We start from the raw sequence: 17,152 nt of genomic DNA, 5'->3' as shown, positions 1-17,152 counted from the left end.
TTTTCTTTTTGCTTATGTGGTGCTGAGGAATCGAACCCAGGGCCTCATGCATGCAAGGCAAGTGCTCTACCACTGAGCCAACTTCCCAGCCCCTCCATGAGATTCTTGACACTAATTAACCACCAAAAAGCTGGAACTAGAACTGTGGCTCAAGGGGTAGAGCACCAACCTTGAGTGAAAAAGCTAAGGGACAGCACCCAGGCCCTGAGTTCAAGTCATAATACCAGCACAAAGAAGAAAGGTAGGAGAGATGGAAGGAAGGAAGGAAGGAAGGAAAGAAGGAGGGAAGGAAGGAAGGAAGGTAGGAAGGAAGGAAGGACAGGGCTTGCCCTGTTCTCCCTGGTCACTCACCCCACACCTGCTGGCACCAATTTGAGTGGTTATAGGCCCCTAAGAGTTCCTGATCATTTCCCCTCGGCCTAGGCCCCAGCCCTGGCTCCAGAGCCATCATGCACATGGAGGCAGTACACAGGCAATCACCTGCAAGGTGTGATTTGTGCAGGCCGGGTTCATGATCCACAAGTATTTCTGAGCTCCGTTAATGCCGTTCTGCCTTCACATTCCATGGGAGGCCTCTCATAGCACGCTGGTGGAGGGGGGGATGGGTGCCACTTGAGCTTTGGAGGGATTAGCTGGGTAGCTGGCAGTGAAGGGCAAAGAAGGGGGGGTGGTCAAAGGTTTGACCTTCCTCTGAAGGGAATTCCTTCTCTTCAAGGGAATTCCTTCTCTTCTACCCTTCCCCACATATACCACTGTCCCAGCGTGGGTGCTGGGTACCAAAGACTCCCCAGCTCCCAACTCATCATACCCAATAGGTGACAGAGCGGGGAAAGGCTGAGGCTGCTGACCTCCGGCCGGGCGACATCATTGTGGCCATAAATGGGGAGAGTGCAGAGGGCATGCTTCATGCTGAGGCCCAGAGCAAGATCCGCCAGAGCGCTTCGCCCCTGCGACTGCAGCTGGACCGGTAGGTAGGCCCTTCACCTCCTCTGGGCCCCGCCAGCCTTTCTTTCCTTCCACCCACTACCAGCTGGGTAGCTGCCCACACGCACCCCTGCCCACAGCCTCTAGTGTGGCCCCAACCTAGACTTCCCAGATGGCACATATATGTATAGGTTCCCAGTTCTATGTCTGCAGCCCAGGAAAGGGTTGCAGGGTAGGCTGTGGCCAGCTGGGAAAGGGGGCACCGGGCTGGGCATGCAGCCACAGGCTGGGCAGGGCCAGCTGGCACCAGTCACCTGGAAGCCCGAGTTTGACTGGTTCCCTAGAGTGTGCAGGTCACAGGGTGTGGACATCAAGTGGTTGAAGAGGGGAAGGTATGCCCAGGCAGGATCTCCAGGGTCCCTTTGTTTTGATGCAGGTGGAGGAAGACATTTGGGGGTTCATCACGGCACGCTTAATGTCTGTGTCCATCACTGCGTTAAGCCCCGAGAGGGAAGGCAGGTTCCTGGCTCACAGGAGCTTGAGTCTTGATGCCAGAGTTGTGGGGGGAACAGGTGGCTCCTTGGGGTGGGGCACCGCTGTGAGTCATAGATTAGGAATGCTGGGAGATTCCCCCAGGCCGCAGAGCCTTCTGGGAAGGCCGCCTTGGGTCTGCTATCTCCAGACTCTCGCTTCTCTCCAGGACTTGCCTGTGGGGTTGGCAGGGGCCGGACCCCTTCATGCCAGTCTGCCCTCTGAATGTTTGCAAGAGTGGGACCTCGGGCGGAGGGTGGAGAGTACCTCATGGCATCTGGGAATGAGACCAAAATGGACAGGAGGGCTGAAGTGTGGGTCTGGGGGAGGGGCAGGGAACGCTGACACCATCTCTTCCTCTCAGGTCCCTCCTGGCTATCAGGTCCCCAGCTTTACCCCAGACAAGATAAGGCTCTGGGTCTCTTCCTTCTTTTGCTGACCGCCCCCTCCTTACCCTCCTGACTCCCCCTCCCAGGGCTGCCCCAGCACTCAGAAGCTCTGGGGTAGGAGCCAGAGCCCAGCACCCCCTACTCTAACCCTGTGCTCCCCAGGAGGCAGGGTTTCCTGCTGCCCAGTCTCTCTAGAAGTGGCCAACACTGGCCAGAAAGAGGACGGTGCGCAGTATCGGGGGTCAGTAGCTGTCTCCTCACCCTTGCGATTCCTCACACCAGTGCCTTCTCATTCTAGCCTCCAGCTGGCATCCCTAGGAAGGGCTCTGGAAAGAGCTGGGTGAGGAGGAGCCCCTCTGGCTGGCTGTTATTGCTGGGGGGGGGGGGTTTGGGGCCTGCTCGTTGCCCGAGGTCCTTTAGCTGTGTGACTGGGAAAGGGAGCTTGTTGCATCCCTTTCCTTATGGGGGAGGAGCCTGAGGAAAGGACCCGCCCACCAATGGCGCTCTCAAAGGTGTCTTCAATGACACAGCTGACCAGGGACGAGCCTGTGGGGCGGGGAGAGTGAGCACTGACAGGTTTGGGGACTTTGGGCAACTAATTTTCCCTCTCTGGCCTTCACTTTCTCCATGAGGTAAACTACACAGGATTCTAAGCTGGGGGCGTAGTTTAAGCAGTAAAGTACTCACCAAGCAGGCATGAGCCCCTGGGTGGAGATGCGTCCATACACACCCGTACATGTACGGAAGATCATAGGAAACCATCCATTTTCCTCCCAAACTGATGTACACACGGGTAGCTGTGCTGTGACAAACTTTAAACAAAATGAAAAGGAAGAAGGGCTCGGATGACGCAAGGGGTGTCCAGTACAATTGGATTTATTGACTGTTGTGCTGCAACTCCATTCTTCCTACCTCAGGGAGCTGAAACCACCTGTGTTTTAAGAAACACGTTGTTGATGATAGTTGTTTCTTTTGAACTTGTCAAAGTGAAAAGCTGACAAACCCCATGGCCTAGTGTCCCGGATGTTTTGCTGATCCTGAGCACCAGTTTGGGGAAGAGTGTCAGAGAGGGCTGGAAGGAGCTGGGGAGGGGAGGTGGGGTCCAGGGCATCTGTGACAAAACTCTGTGTTGTCCCTTCAGGTCTCGAGCTGCCTCTCCTGGGCAGGCCAATGGAGAGGGCTCCTTGGAAGTGCTTGCAACTCGCTTCCAGGTAAGCTGATCCGCCCAGAAGGCCAGCACACTGGCCATCCTGAGGTCCTGTGGCCAGGCAGAGCCCAGGGTCCTATGGTCTCTTGGTGCCTCTCCACAGGGCTCCCTGAGGACCCACCTTGACAGCCAGTCCTCCCTGCGGTCTTCCTACTCCAGTCCAACCTCCCTCAGTCCCCGGCCAGGGAGTCCCTTCTGCACCCCACCTCCTGGCAGCCCACTAGCCCTCACTGGGGAGGCGGCAGTCAGCCGCAGGTGAGTGCGCAGGCGGGTGCCTGGCCACCAGTAGCTAGGGGACCGAGATCCTCCTGTTTCTCTAGGTCAGGCTGGTTAGACCCAGCTGGCCCACGCTGCTCATCCTCCTCCCCTTTCCCCCGCTTCTTCTTCTTTTGTGTGCTTGTGCTGGGATTTGAACTCAAACTCTTAGCTTTTCTGCTCAAGGCTGGCACCCTACCCCTTGAACCCTTGCTCCAGTTCAGGGTTTTGTTTTTTGCTGGTCCTGGGCCTGATCTCTGTCTCTGAGCTTCTTTTGTTCAAGGCTAACGCTCTGTCACTTGAGCCACAGTGCCACTTCTGGCTTTTTCTGAGTAGTTTATTGGAGATATGAGTCTCACAGACTTTCCTGACCAGGCTGGTTTGGAACTTCAATCTTCAGATCTCAGCCTCCTGAGTAGCTGGGATTACAGGTGTAAGCCACTGGCACCTTCCTTCCCTCCCTCCCTCCCTCCTTCCTTCTCTCCTTCCCTCTCTCCTTTCCTCCCTTCCTTCCTTCCTTCCTTCCTTCCTCCCTTCCTCCCTTCCTTCCTCCCTTCCTTCCTTCCTTTTCTTTTTTCCTTTGCTGGTTAATTGGAGATGAGAGTCTCACAGATTTTCCTGCCTAGACGAGCTTTGAAATAAGATCCATAGATCTCCGCCTCCTGAGAAGCTACGATTACAGATGCGACTGCCAGCACCTGGCTCCATTTCCTTTCATTTCAGTTTCCAGAGTCTGACACACTCTTCAGGCCTTACTGCTGCTGACCCCTTGTCCTACAGAGGCCGCCCTGCGGGCCAACAGGTAAGGCTTCCTCGGGGAAGGAGACGCAGTGCCCCTTCTGCCAGCTGCCAGTGGTGCCCTTGAGGCTGCAGGCAGCTGGTGCCGTGGGCAGCCTGGGAGGCCATCTCCTAGAGACGGGTGTGTCGCTCCCCTGAGCCACGGAGGCCTGTGCTTCTGGTGGAGGGCCAGTGAAGCACCAGAGTCTGCCCTGCCAGCGCCAGGTCCTGCACTCCCATGCACGCCTACATTTCTCCTTCTTCTGGCCCTGCCCCCGCCCCCAGCTTCCTCCCTCCTCAGTATGTTTCTCTTGGGCTGTGGCTGAAATAGTTTTGCTGCTGTTGTTGGGACTGGTCCCTCTGGGCTCTGGCTCCATCTCTTGAATACATTCCTTCCTGTTCCAAGCCCCCAGCCCCCACCCCCAGACCTTGCTTCTCCTCTGACTCAGTGTGGAGAACTCCCCCGGGGCTGTGGTTCTGTCCCCAAATTGTCCTTGGCCTGTTCTGGGGGTTGGACTCCTCCTCTACCCAGGTCCCCTCATTTGCTGGCTATCTGCTGGCGTTTGCTGGCTATCTGCTGGCGACAGCTTAGCTCCCCCCACCCCGTGGCATTTCTCCTCCTCAAGAGCAGGGGTGAGGAGGTGAGGGAGTAAGGCAGCCAACACTGCTGAGCTGGCTGCTGGAGGCAGACTGGCCAGGGGCATGTCCAGCCCGTAGGGTGAAGGAGACGAGGGCCAGCTGCCGGAATCTACCCCAGGTGGGTCATGCATTCCAGGCAGCAGAGCCCTTGGGGGTGACTGGGGGAGAGGAACAGGAAGCCGGGGCTCTGGAGAGGAAGGGGCAGCTCTCTGGTGAAGGACCATGGGGCTGGCCAGGGTCCAGCTGGGCATGTGCTGGGGGCACTCAGAGATGTGTTCATGAAATCCCTGTCTTTGAAGAATGTAAGATGTAGTTGTGGAGATAAGACAAACACGCAAACGCAGTTGTGGGCCAATTAAGCATTAATGAGTGTGCTATTAATTGCAGAAGCAGGAGGCATTCTGGGAGGTGATAGATGAGTGTGTGCTAGTGCCCCAAGGACTTCAGCAGGCATTTTGTTGGACACTGGAGGGGGAACAGGACAGGGGTTGGAGAATAATGAGCAGTTGTGGGACACCCTGCGAGAGGGAGGGGTGGCTGGGCAAGCAGGACCTGGTGGGGGAGGGATGTGCGCGGCTTTGGTCTGAGATAAGCTGAAATGAGCTTGGCCTAAGGACAGAGGACTCTATCTGGTTACTGAACATCTGCAGCTGCCATCTTTTTCTCTTTTTCTTTCTCTCTTGATCTCTTTCTTTCTTTCACTAATCCTGAGGTGTAAACGCAGTGCCTAGATGCTTTCCTTAGCATTTTTTTTTCTTGCCTTGAGGTTAGCACTGTACCAGTTGAGCCACAGCTCTACTTCTAGCTTTTTGGTGGTTAATTGGAGATAAGATTTCATGGACTTTCCTGCCAGGGCTGGCTTCAAACTGAAATCCTTAGGTCTCAGCCTCCTGAGTGGCTAGGATCACAAGCATGAGCTACCCGTACCCAGCTGGGGCGGTCATAGTTCCACCTCGGCTGTGAGGCCAGGGGCAGGCCCCTGTCCCTCTCTGGATCTCAGAACTTGGCTACATTCTCCGAGCAGCAGTCAGAGTCCCACAGTCCCTGCTAGTCACTGCACTTGACTGCATGAAGCTGGATGTCCAATCTGATTAAGTTCCCAACCTTATTTAATGGCAGACACTCTCCTGGCACTGCACCTCCACTCCTCACCCTGGTACTTACCCCCCCCCATGAACATGTGTGCCCCCAGAAATCCTTGGGGAATGTGTGCTGCAGATCTGCTCTTGATGGGCAGGTGACAAGGAAGCACCTTCCTGGACTGGATTGAGGCCCTGTCTGTGGAGGCCGGGTCTCCGGCTGCCTGTGTTGGGGAGGGGAAAGGCATGCCGCCATCTTCATGAAGGACCTCGGCTGAAGGGCTCACAGGTGGTTTGGCCCCGCAGTGGGCTCCTGGCTGACTTGGGCTAGAGAACCTGGGCTTAGAACCCCGCCAGCCCTTCCAGTGTCCTTCTGGAAAGGGTAAGTCCCCCTCTGGGCGAGCTGATGCTAAGTGCTGTCTGGGAGTGAGGACTTAGTTCCTGAAGCACCCTGGGTTGGATGGCCACCCTCCCTCCCACTGCTGTGGGTGACCCGGGTGGGGCCAGCTAGGATCTTGAGGACCTCAGGAAACGATCTCACGTCCTTCATTGTGCACTCAGCGCTGGGCAGCCATTCAGGAGCCAGAGGTGGAGCCCTGCCTCTGACTCCAGGCAGCGCGGATGAGGAAATATGCGCTCCTCATCCTCAGTCCCCTTACCTAGACAGCGCTGTGCCGAAGGACACCGAGAATGGAGGCGTGTGATGCGACCTGAGGGCTGGGGGGGGGGCGAGGGGCTCAGGCTATGGGGTTTTTGTTGTTGTTGTTGTTTTGGTTTGTTTTTCATGGGGCAAAGTGCCTTTATTGTGGTCTATACAGTTTATGAATTCTATGAGCTTTGACAATACAGTTATTTCTTCCACATCGGGTGATGTGCACATTCCTTTCCTTTTGCTTAGTGTCAGCTGTTCCCTCTTTCCCGCTCATTCCCTCCCTCCCACCACTGCCCTTGAGTTGCTTAGTTCGTTTTGATCAATGACCAGTTCAGGCTGTGTTTTTGAGACTTAGAGGTTTACACTTTTGGTTTAAGAATTTATGCAGTTGGGTGTTTTGTTTTTCGCTCTCTCTCTGTGTGTGTGTGTGTGTGCACTCTTGCTCGGCCTTTTCTGCTCAAGGCTAGTTCTACCACTTGAGTCACAACTTCACTTCTGGCCTTTTGCTGAGTAATTGGAGATAAGAGCCTCACAGATTTTTCCGCCTGGCCTAGCTTCAAACCACTATCTTCAGATCTCTGCCTCCTGAGTGGCTAGGATTAAAGATATGAGCCACCAATATCCGGTCGATTTATGCACTTTTAGAACTTGACCCATAAATCACTTCACTCATGACTTTCAATTTTTTAAAAAATTGGGAGAATTTGACTTCCCAAGATCTCTGCCCTCAGCCCCCCTGCCTTCTCCAGACGGGGGTTGTCAGCCAGCAAGGCCGCCCTTTCCCTCTCTCTGAGCATGCCCAGGTTCCTGCAGCTCGGTGCAGCTGGAGGAAAGGAATAAGGGAGGGGGGACTTGAAGATGCGGGCTGGTCAATGACATGGGAGGCCAGATTTCCAATCTGAGCACAGATGTCAGAACCAGAGATGCACGGGCACACCCGGGGCATGGGTACTAGCTCAGAATGAGCATGGCTCCTAAAAGTCCTAGGGGAAGGGGCATGGCTAGATGCTTTCAGGAGAGGGGGCCATGTGTGATGCTCAGGCCCTGCTCTGGCTTCAAGGGATAGCTGATTCCTTCCTTCTAGCCTTTTATGTTTCTATGACCTACCGCAAAGGGTCTACTTGCTTCCACTTTGCTTTTACTCTGTGGGGATTGGCGCCTGGCCCCAGTGTGCACATCTTTGAGCACAGATAGCATGACTTAGCAGAAGGGAATGTGCCTAGAGGATGTCTGTGTGCTCATCACCTAGTGTCCTTATGCTGACCCTTGTCCTGGCTCAAGCATTTCCATAGCACGGGCCTCCCTTCTCATTTTAGATCACTCCCATCCCTGGTACCCTAGCTCCTGGGGCCAGGCCCAATTGTCAGCCCCTCACGTGGGCCCTTTGGCCAATGGGGATAGGCCTCCCCCTGGCGACTGCCTAGAGAACTACATGTGGCCATGTACACGGACCTTGTTGGCCTCCTTGGGAGCAGCTGACTCCTCCCCACGCTCTCCTCCCACAGGCCGGCCTTGGCCGCGCTGGCGACTCGGCTGTGTTGGTGTTGCCGTCTTCCTCTGGTCCCCGATCCTCCAGCCCCAGGCCCAGGTACCAGCAGGCCCTGCAGGGTTGGGTGGGCTCCTGGAGGGACAGGAAGCAGACTGGATTGCCCAAGAGGGATGGGAATCCCTGCCCTTCTAAGTCCACCCCCACCCATGCAATTGTCCTGCCCCCTGATGTGTCCTTAACACCCCAGCATCTGACATTATTCCTGTCTGTCCCCACCCCTGCAGCGTGGAACTGGAAGAGGACTCGGAAGTGTACAAGATGCTGCAGGAGAACCGCGAGGGGCGGGCGGCCCCGCGGCAGTCCAGCTCCTTTCGGCTCTTGCAGGAAGCGCTGGAGGCTGAGGAAAGAGGTGAGGCCCGGGGCTGGGGAGGGCGGGAGAGGTCTGCAGACTAAGGAAACTCAGACTTATTCATGTATCATTATTATTTTTGCCAGAGTTGGGGCTTGAACTCAGGGCCTGGGCGCTATTCCTGAGCTTTATTTGCTTGAGGCTAGCCCTCTACCAATTTGAACCACAGCTCCACTTCTGGTTTTCTGGTGGTTAATTGGAGATAAGAGTCTCAGGGACTTTCCTGCCTGGGCTGACTTTTAACCACGTCCCTAAGATCTCAGCCTCCTGAGTAGCTAGGTTTACAGGCGTCAGCTACCTGGTGCCTGGCCTAAGACTTTCTTAGTTTCTTTAGCCTATTAAGGGCTTAACGCCAGGCCGGGGACCCTGGGACTACATCAAGCCACCCACACTGGCCTTAGGGAGCTTACACCCCGGTCACTAGTTACCAGATAAATACTCTAAAGGGCTGGCTGGGACCAGGAAGGCACCCAGGGAGTGATAAAGTCAGCTGGAGGGGTGTGGCTCTCTGGGGAGGGCTTCTGGGAGTAGGAAGGATTTGATGGCTCCGAAAGATGATTAAGGCTTTAATAAACAGTCTTAAGATGGTGGCCTGGTGAGCAGCAAAGAGCTTTTGGGTGTGAACCCAGCCCAGCCCAGCCTGGAGTCATAGAACGTAGCTTAGAGAGTGGGATGGGGGGGGGCTTTTAGGGGGGTCCAGTGCTCCACATAGACCAGCCGCTCATGTATTCATTTGTAGTGGAGCAGTTGTAGATGGAGGATACAAGGTGGTCACAATCACTTTGTCCCCTGTGGAACCCTGTGTGTTGGGGTAAATGGGCTTGGCCAGCTCTCCAGGAAGAAGATGCTTCTGTGGGAATAGACTTGCTCTTTTGTTGTTATTGTTGATGCTGGTACTGAGGCTTGAACTCAGAGCTTGGGTACTGTCTCCTAGGTTTTTTTTGTTGTTGTTCAAGGCTGGCCCTCTGTCACTTGAGCCATAGCTCCACTTCTTGTTGGTGGTTAGTTGGAGCTAAGACAAACTTTTCTGCACAGACTGGCTTCAAACAGTGGTCCTCAGATCTCAGCCTTCTGAATAGCCAGGATTACAGATATGAGCTGGCACCGGCTCAGCGTCTTCACTGGCTAGATGCCCAAAGACATCGCGGTTCTGTTAAAACCTAGTATTATTGTGATTGGACCACAAGAGAAGGAATGCCTACTTGGCTGTAGGCACTCAGCAGAGACCTTCCTGGTGAACTTGGCCTTGGCTCTCCACCAGCCTCAGTCAAGGGTCTGGCTTGATTCCTTTCCTTCCTGCTGGCCTGCGTGCACAGCCTTGGGCACTTTAGAGGCTCCTGTGCACGGGTACCTTTGGCCACGAGTCTGGGAGCAGCGTGGAAGAGCCAGTCTAGCATCACTAACTATGGCTGGAGCCACTGTGGGTGATCCAGCTCTCATGCATCTGCCTCCTGTCCCTCCAGGTGGCACACCTGCCTTCCTGCCCAGCTCGCTGAGTCCTCAGGCCTCCCTGTCTACCTCCAGGACCCTAGCTACCCCGCCCAAGTTCCACACCTGTGAGAAGTGCAACACCAGCATCACGTGAGTAAAGGCCGGGATGGGCCAGGGAGGCTTCCTGGGAGACCGGCAGGGGGCGCTGAGGTGTGAGAGGGGGTTTGCCAGTCAGGGACCTGGAAGGAATGGTTGTGATTGGCTTTGTTCTAGGCTGAGCCAGCCTTCTCAGAATGAATGGCTGGCTAGCTGCTTCCTGTCCACCCTCCATCTCCTCCTCCCCACTTCCTCCCCTCTCCCCAGGGGAATGAGAAATGCTACTACTTTGGGCTTCTCTTCCATCATCTCCAAGCCTCTGGAAATGTGCCTCAGATGAAGCCCTCCTCCTGGAAAAGTTCACCACCCCTCCTCCCCTCCCTGTGTGGAGCAGGCGCCATTTTCTATAGGATTACTCATTTTTCTCACGGTTTGGTTAGCATCAGGGTGTGGCCACTTACCCTGAAGATAGACAAAAGACCTAAAACACCCCCCATCCCTCCCCCACCCCCCATAAATCCCCTCAGTGCCAGCCTTGAGTGTAAGGTGACTTGCTTTTTTTTGGGTTTGCCATTGTAGACTGTAGCTTTCTTACCAGCAAGATGAAATGGTGCCCAGGCCTCAGCCCTGAAGAGACCAGGGCAGAGCCCACATCACTACCTTGTCCTGGGAGATCTGATTGGTCTATGTGAGGTGGAGTGACTTTAAAAATTCTTGATTAAGAGTTGGGAATGTGGCTTAATGGTAGAGTGCTTGCCTAGCATGCATGAAGCCCTGGGTTCAAGTTCTCAGTACCACATACACAGAAAAAGCTGAAATGGTGTGTGGTTCAAGTATTAGAGTGCTAGCCTTGAGCCAAAGAAGCTCAGAGACAATACCCCCAGGCCCTGAGCACTGATTAGGAGTCTCAAGTGGGGAGTGTGGATTAGTGCATGTGTGGATTGGTATATGTGTCAAGTGTTGGTGTGTGTTGAGTATATGGGTACATGTGTTAGATTTATATGTGTTATTATGAGTGCTAGGTGTGTATATTGGGAGATGTGTACATGTCAGAATCTGTGTGTGTTGGGTATATGTATACGTGTTAAGTGTGTGTTGGGTATGTGCATTGGTATATTGTGTTGGGGTGTGAGTATGTGTGTTGATGTATGTGTTATATATTGGGAGTATGTGTATATATTGATGTGTATATGTGTGTATGTGTCATATGTGCATTGGTGTATGTGTTGGGGTGTGTGTATGTGTGCTGGTGTATGTGTTGGGGTATAAATATGCGTCATAAGTATGTATGTGTTGGGATGTATATGTGTGTTGGGATGTGTGTGTTGGTGTATACTGGGAATCATCTGAGAAGGCTTTATGTCCCAGGACACAGCCTGGTCCCTAGGCTGGCTGGGGACCAGGTCCCTGGGAAAGGAGTCCTCCTCCCCTGGCCATCCATCCGGCCGCTGTGCGAGGCTGATGGCTGCTTCTCCTCTGCAGGAACCAGGCAGTACGCATCCAGGAGGGGTCGTACCGCCATCCCAGCTGCTACACCTGTGCAGACTGCGGGCTCAACCTGAAGATGCGTGGCCACTTCTGGGTGGGAGATGAGCTGTATTGCGAGAAGCATGCCCGCCAACGCTACTCCGCGCCTGCCGCCCTCAGCTCTCGGGCCTGAGCCGGTGGTGCTCGGCCTGTCTCACTCCAGCACTCGTAGAAGGGCCATACGGAGAACAAGTTGTCAGGGAAGGGCGATCGTGGGTGGTGGCTCTTATGTGAACCAAGTTTGGAGGCCCAAGGGTCTCGCTGGGTGAGGCCACAGCCTGGGATGCGGCTACTGAGAGCAGCCCGGCCCTCCCTGGCCTTTTCTCCTGCAGGACAGGCCTCAGTGGCCACTGCCTTTGCAGCTTGTGTGTACAGGGTGGGGCAGGCATGGAACTATCTAGAAGGAAAGGGGTGAGTTCTAGGCTAATGATAGTCACTATGCAAAATTCTTGACATTTACGTTCTATAAATATGTATACATAGATAAAATCAAGTGCTCCCCTTCTTTCTGGGATCTTGGGAAGGCGAGGACCCTTGCTGCTGAGTGGGGAGTCTGTATTGCTTCCTTCCTGTCTTCCTCCTATCTCCCCTCCCTCAGTCCTTACCTGCCTCGTGTCTCCTACCTAGTGTGCCCATATCAGAGGCTTGCTTCTGTAGGGTTTGTGTGTGTGTGCGTGCGTGCGCGCACGGGTGTGTGTGTGTGTGTGTATGCACATGTGTGCTTGTGCTTCCTTCACCATTACTTCTATAAAGATGTCATTTTTCTGGGAAGAATTTCTCACTGGGAACTGGGGCAGAGGACCAAAAGGCTTTGGGGTGAAGAGGTTTTTGTCATCAGCAAAAGGCTGGTCTGTCCTCAGCCCTCACTCTCCTTGATTTGAATGCCAGCGACTCAAATACTGATGTACTTAGATGAGCTAACAGAAGCGGAGACCCGGTCATGGAGGGAACAGAGGGGCACGAAATCACCTGCCTACACTTGCTTGTCTCTGTTCCCTGGACACTCCCTGGCTCCTTTGATTGGAAAAGCCAGTGCTGGGCTTATCTGCATTTGAGTGGAAGGGGGCCGTGGGGTCTCCTGCTGGGCCTTGATTTATGGCCTGATTCACCAACTTGCTCTCATCCTGATCCCAAAAGACGTTTCAGAAAGTTCCCCAGGGTGTTGCTGGATGCTCCAGTCCTGCCCCCAGCCACCCTTGGGAGACAGGGCAACTCAAGCCTTATTTTCACAGAGAAGAAAGCTGGCTTCAGAGGCCCACAGTCTGCTGGCAGCCTTGTGCTATCTGACTCTGGGGGAAGGAATGTTGGCAGTCTGTGTTGCCTCTTCAGACACCTGTGGATATAATTTGCACCTTGATACAATTGTCTCACCTTTTGCCTGGCTGGCTGCCTGAGGATGGGCCTTTTATTTTTTATGGGTAAGAAAAACTAGCCTAACTCAAGAGTCTGTGGGGCATCTGCTAGGAAATGGGATGGCCTCTTTGACGCCACCTAGTGCCTGGTGTATCTCATGGCAGGGGAGGGTGCTCAGAAGAGGAATTCTTTCAGTTCACTGGCACATACCATACAGTACTTGGGCTTTGGCACAGTGAGAATGCAGAAAAATAAAGCACTTTCCCTGCTTTCCTGGAGACAAAGGCAGCCATCAAGCTGACATGGGTAATATAATGTAACACAGCAGTAAATGCTAAGGGCTATCTTGAAGCACCCAAGGATATTCAGTGAGTTCAAAGCAGTGGCTGCCTATGGGAAAGTTTGGCCAGAAAAGAAGTACTGAGAGGCCAGGAGACTGGAGCTGCATAACTTAGCTTAGAGTAGTGGCTACCAGGGATCTGAACTCAGACTAAGGGAGGAACCTTAAATACTGGTGTATTCACCTTAAAGTTCTGGGATACTTTATAGTGTTATACCAAGAAGTGACAGGTTAGGAAGAGTAGATGTGCCTATTGATATGGTTAGATCTCCACCTGTAACAAACTGTTTGCCAGTGGTGTCACAGCAGTATCTGGCAAGAGGAAAAGTGGGGACTGAGGACACCTGGGAAATAAATATGCTAGTGGGTTTGTGAATGTCTGTTGCTGGGAGGCTGAATGGATCCCAGCCAACACCCATCACAGCCCCATGTTCATTACTTGTGACGGCTGGCCGTCCACCTGTGTGTCCTAAGGTGTTGATCCTAAGTTCTCTGTGCCCCCACAGCCAACCCAGGCTTGGTAGTGTATTCTTCTGGAAGATGGAGTTATTAGCCAAATCAGTTTGTAGTAGACAGGGTGGGGGTAAGGCTCTGACCTTTACGCCAACCTTATCATTGCCCAAGCCAGGCAGCCATGAATACTGACCCTCTGTGACCCACACTGCCCATCTTGGTACGTTTTGCATTTGGGAAAATAAGTTCAGAAAGGACAGATTGGACTTAGTGGCTGAGAGCATCTAATAGCACCCTCTGTGGACAGAGCTGGAAAAGTGACATTTTCTGAGTTACACAGCTAGATAATAAAGGCTAACATTCCAGGGCACTTTGGATGTACTGAGGATATTGAAAATGTTTTCACTGCATTCTCACAGCTTTGAGATAGGCATTGGGTCATCCTGGGTATATAATCAGAGAAACAGGCCAGGGAGGCTAAGTTATTAGTCCACAATCTCCTGGTTAGAAGGGGAAGGGGCTTAGAATGGAACCAAAGCTTGCCTATGGATCCTTGACTTTGTCCTTCCCCAGGGCCTAGTTCTGCACTGGGTTCACAGGAAATGGTTTCTTGAAGCTGGGGCAGTGGATAAGCAGCCTGACAGATGACTCTGCTTGGGCCACCTTCTGTCCCAGGAATTCAAGAGATGGGGACAGCCAGGACTGCTTCTGCTGTCACTCCTTCCAGCATGGGGCAGAGGGACTTGATTCCCTTTGTAGAAGAGGCAGGGAAAAGAACTGGCAGAGGTAGTAGGTCAATGCAGGGCCACAGGGCCTTCTGAGCAGGAAGGAGGGGCAGGGCTCTGGTCTTGGGCCTGCCACAGTCAGTACATCAGAAGGTAAAGGGAAGTAAGGTCCCTGTGAGGACTGCGGCTGCCCAGAGCTGGCTTGGTGGGGGGGGGGGGCGCGGGGCCATAGCCTGGAGGGGAGTATGATGGCTGTGTGGGGGTTCTTCCAGCCGCACACAAAGCCTTGTGCTGAGGCACCGCATTCCTGCTGCCTGGGCTTCCTGTTTTCAGATGCATTCCAGCCCCAGAGTCACCACGGAGACTGTTTGGAATCCAGCCCCACATTCTCAAAATTCAGGGTGGATCTGAGCAAAGGCTTCCTCCCCTTACCTCCCCATCCTCTCACCTAGGAGCGAGGAAGTCACCTGGCAGGCTTGGGCCGGTCTGGCTTGGCTGGGGTGTTTGCAGTCTCACATCCTCTTGGACTTGGAGAAGACAGTTCTGCCAGGCCCAACCCCTTGTTTCTCTTTCTGTATTTAGAGGAGAGGGCCAGTCCCATGGTTGTCTAGAAGGATAGGGCAGGAACGAGCCGGGCAGCTGGGAACGCACAGCTAGAAGAGAAGGGCTTGAGAGATGACAGGCAGATCAAGCACTCGGCTCTCATTTACCTGTGAGGGGCTTGGCTGCGGGACTCAGTTTCCTAATTTTATAAAAAACCGGAAATGGTCCAAGTAGCTTATCTGCATGTATGAAAACAGAAGGACAGAACCTACTGAAATAGTTTTAAGACTGGGGAGGAGGAAAAGACAGAGTGACGGAGGGAGTGATACACTGCACAGGCCTGTAGAAAAGGTGCAATGACAACCCCCCCCCCCCACTGTATACTAAGAGACTTCCTGTCTCAAATCCTAGCTACTGGGAAGCCTGAAATCTAAGGACTGTGGTTTGAAGCCAGCCAGGGCCACAAGACTCTTATCTCCAATGAACCACCAGAAAACCGGAAGTGGCGCTGTGGCTCAAGAGGTAGAGGGCTTACCTTCAGCTGAAGAGCGCAGGAACAGTGCCCAGGTCCAGAGTTCAAGCCCCATGATCGACAAAAAAAAAGTGATACCAAGGGAAAAGGATATGATATATGCACACACACACACACACACACACACACATATGATAGTTTTATGTTTTATAGTTGTGGGAATGTACATAGTGTTTTCATAATGGCCTCACTCATGTGCATCCCTGTGAGTAGTGGATACAGGTTCCCCCTCCTCCACCTCCTCTCCAAGGCTTGTCATCCTTTGTCCTTCTGGTGACAATTATTCTAACTGATGAAAGGTGATAGCTCATTCTGTTTCACATCTCTGTGCTTATATGTGACACTGACCATTTTCCCACTACTTTTTGGATTTAATTGTGTTTTCTTTTGAGAACAATAAATTTGGATCTATCATCTATTACCGTTTTAAAAATCAGAGTATTTGCTAATCTTTTTCCATTTCTTCCTCTTCATCCTCCTCCTTCCACTCCCCCTCCCCCTCCTCACCCTACCCCCCCTCTGCCTCCTCCTTCTCTTCCTCTTCTTCTTCCACCTCCTCTTCTTCATTGTATTATTATTATTATTATCTTCATCTTCTGATGAGCGAGGTATTTTCTGACAGTTTATTTTCTCTTTTCAATTTTGGAAAAGATAAAGCAAAACTATCTCTTTTGTTTGCATAATTGCTCTTTCTAAGATTACTACTACTATGACTACTATCCCTACTATGTTTTATAGAAATGGTAAATGGCATTCTTGTCTCTATCCAGATTTTAAAGAGAAAATTTTGAGTTTAACATCATCCAGTATGTTAGCCATAAGCTTGTTATCTATGGTCATCATTATGTTTCTTCTATAAATAACATCTTTTTACCCTGAAGGAATGTTAAGTTCTATCAAATGATTGTGTATCATTTAAATGATCATGTGTTTTTTGCTATTCCGTTGGTTTTTCATATTTATTTATTTGCATTTGTTGCATCATCTTTGCATTCATTGGATTCATTTGGTTATGGACAAAAACAATGTTTTGATGTGCTTTAGAAGTCAGTTTGTTAATATTTGCCAGAAGAGTCTTCTTAAAAATCTGTATCCATGTCCAAAATGAGCTTTACAATTTTGGTGCGGGGGGGGGGGGGGGGGGGGGGAGGGAAAAGCTAAGTGACAGCGCCTAGATCTTGAGTTCGAGCCCCAGTACCCGTGCACACACCAAGCAGATCTACTACTCTTCCCTACCCCGATCTGAAAAGTGAGGGTGTCCGAGGAGCCCCTTCCTGGGCGGGGGGCGGGGCTCAGGCTCAGGCTTCCTTCAGGGTCCGAGGTGAAGTCTGTGCGGTATCCCAGGGATGCGGGTGCCCGCGGCCCGTGCCCTCCGAGGGCTGCTTCCTTGGAGGCCACCGCTCCCCAGGGGCCGCCAGGCGGTCTCCCGCTCTGCGGCCTCCGGAGCTGCAGTTCGGATGGCTCGGCATCCCGGCTGCCTCGACCCCCGCCGCTGCCCGGCTTCCCCTGGGCCCGCGGGGGTTCGAGTGCGGCCCGGGACCGCGCACCCGGCGTTGGCTGTGGAGGTCCGGGCGCACGGGGACGTGTACCCCCTTTGATGTCGCCAGACTGCGGACACACGGAGGGACCTGGCCCCTAAGCCACACAGCTGCGGTCGGCGTCCTGGCTCTTGACAGCACGTGGGGCTCTGTTTCCTTCCGGGCTCCGGATCGGCCCCCACCCCACCCCAGCCTCGGCGGGCTCCGAGCCGGCCACCGGAAGACCCTCCGCGCGCCGCCGCCGCCGCGGCGTCTGGATGTTC

General features: G+C 53.3%; 1 protein-coding gene across 1 annotated transcript in view; it reads left to right on the top strand.

The window, feature by feature from the left end:
* The window catches only part of Pdlim2 (PDZ and LIM domain 2 (mystique)), a 14,690-nt gene extending 2,792 nt beyond the window's left edge, over nucleotides 1–11,898 (top strand). The window contains exons 3-10 of the mRNA XM_013034411.1: nucleotides 816–967; nucleotides 2,986–3,055; nucleotides 3,155–3,306; nucleotides 4,030–4,108; nucleotides 7,959–8,041; nucleotides 8,227–8,351; nucleotides 9,815–9,932; nucleotides 11,361–11,898. Coding sequence (XP_012889865.1) covers nucleotides 816–967; nucleotides 2,986–3,055; nucleotides 3,155–3,306; nucleotides 4,030–4,108; nucleotides 7,959–8,041; nucleotides 8,227–8,351; nucleotides 9,815–9,932; nucleotides 11,361–11,538 — 957 coding nt within the window. The 3' untranslated portion in view covers nucleotides 11,539–11,898. The remainder of the gene's footprint in view (nucleotides 1–815; nucleotides 968–2,985; nucleotides 3,056–3,154; nucleotides 3,307–4,029; nucleotides 4,109–7,958; nucleotides 8,042–8,226; nucleotides 8,352–9,814; nucleotides 9,933–11,360) is intronic.
* Nucleotides 11,899–17,152: the final 5,254 nt, after the last annotated feature.

This window comes from Dipodomys ordii, unplaced genomic scaffold (genome assembly GCF_000151885.1).
Source record: "Dipodomys ordii isolate 6190 unplaced genomic scaffold, Dord_2.0 Scaffold189, whole genome shotgun sequence".
Lineage (NCBI taxonomy): Eukaryota > Metazoa > Chordata > Mammalia > Rodentia > Heteromyidae > Dipodomys > Dipodomys ordii.
This window is presented reverse-complemented; position numbering and strand designations above follow the sequence as displayed.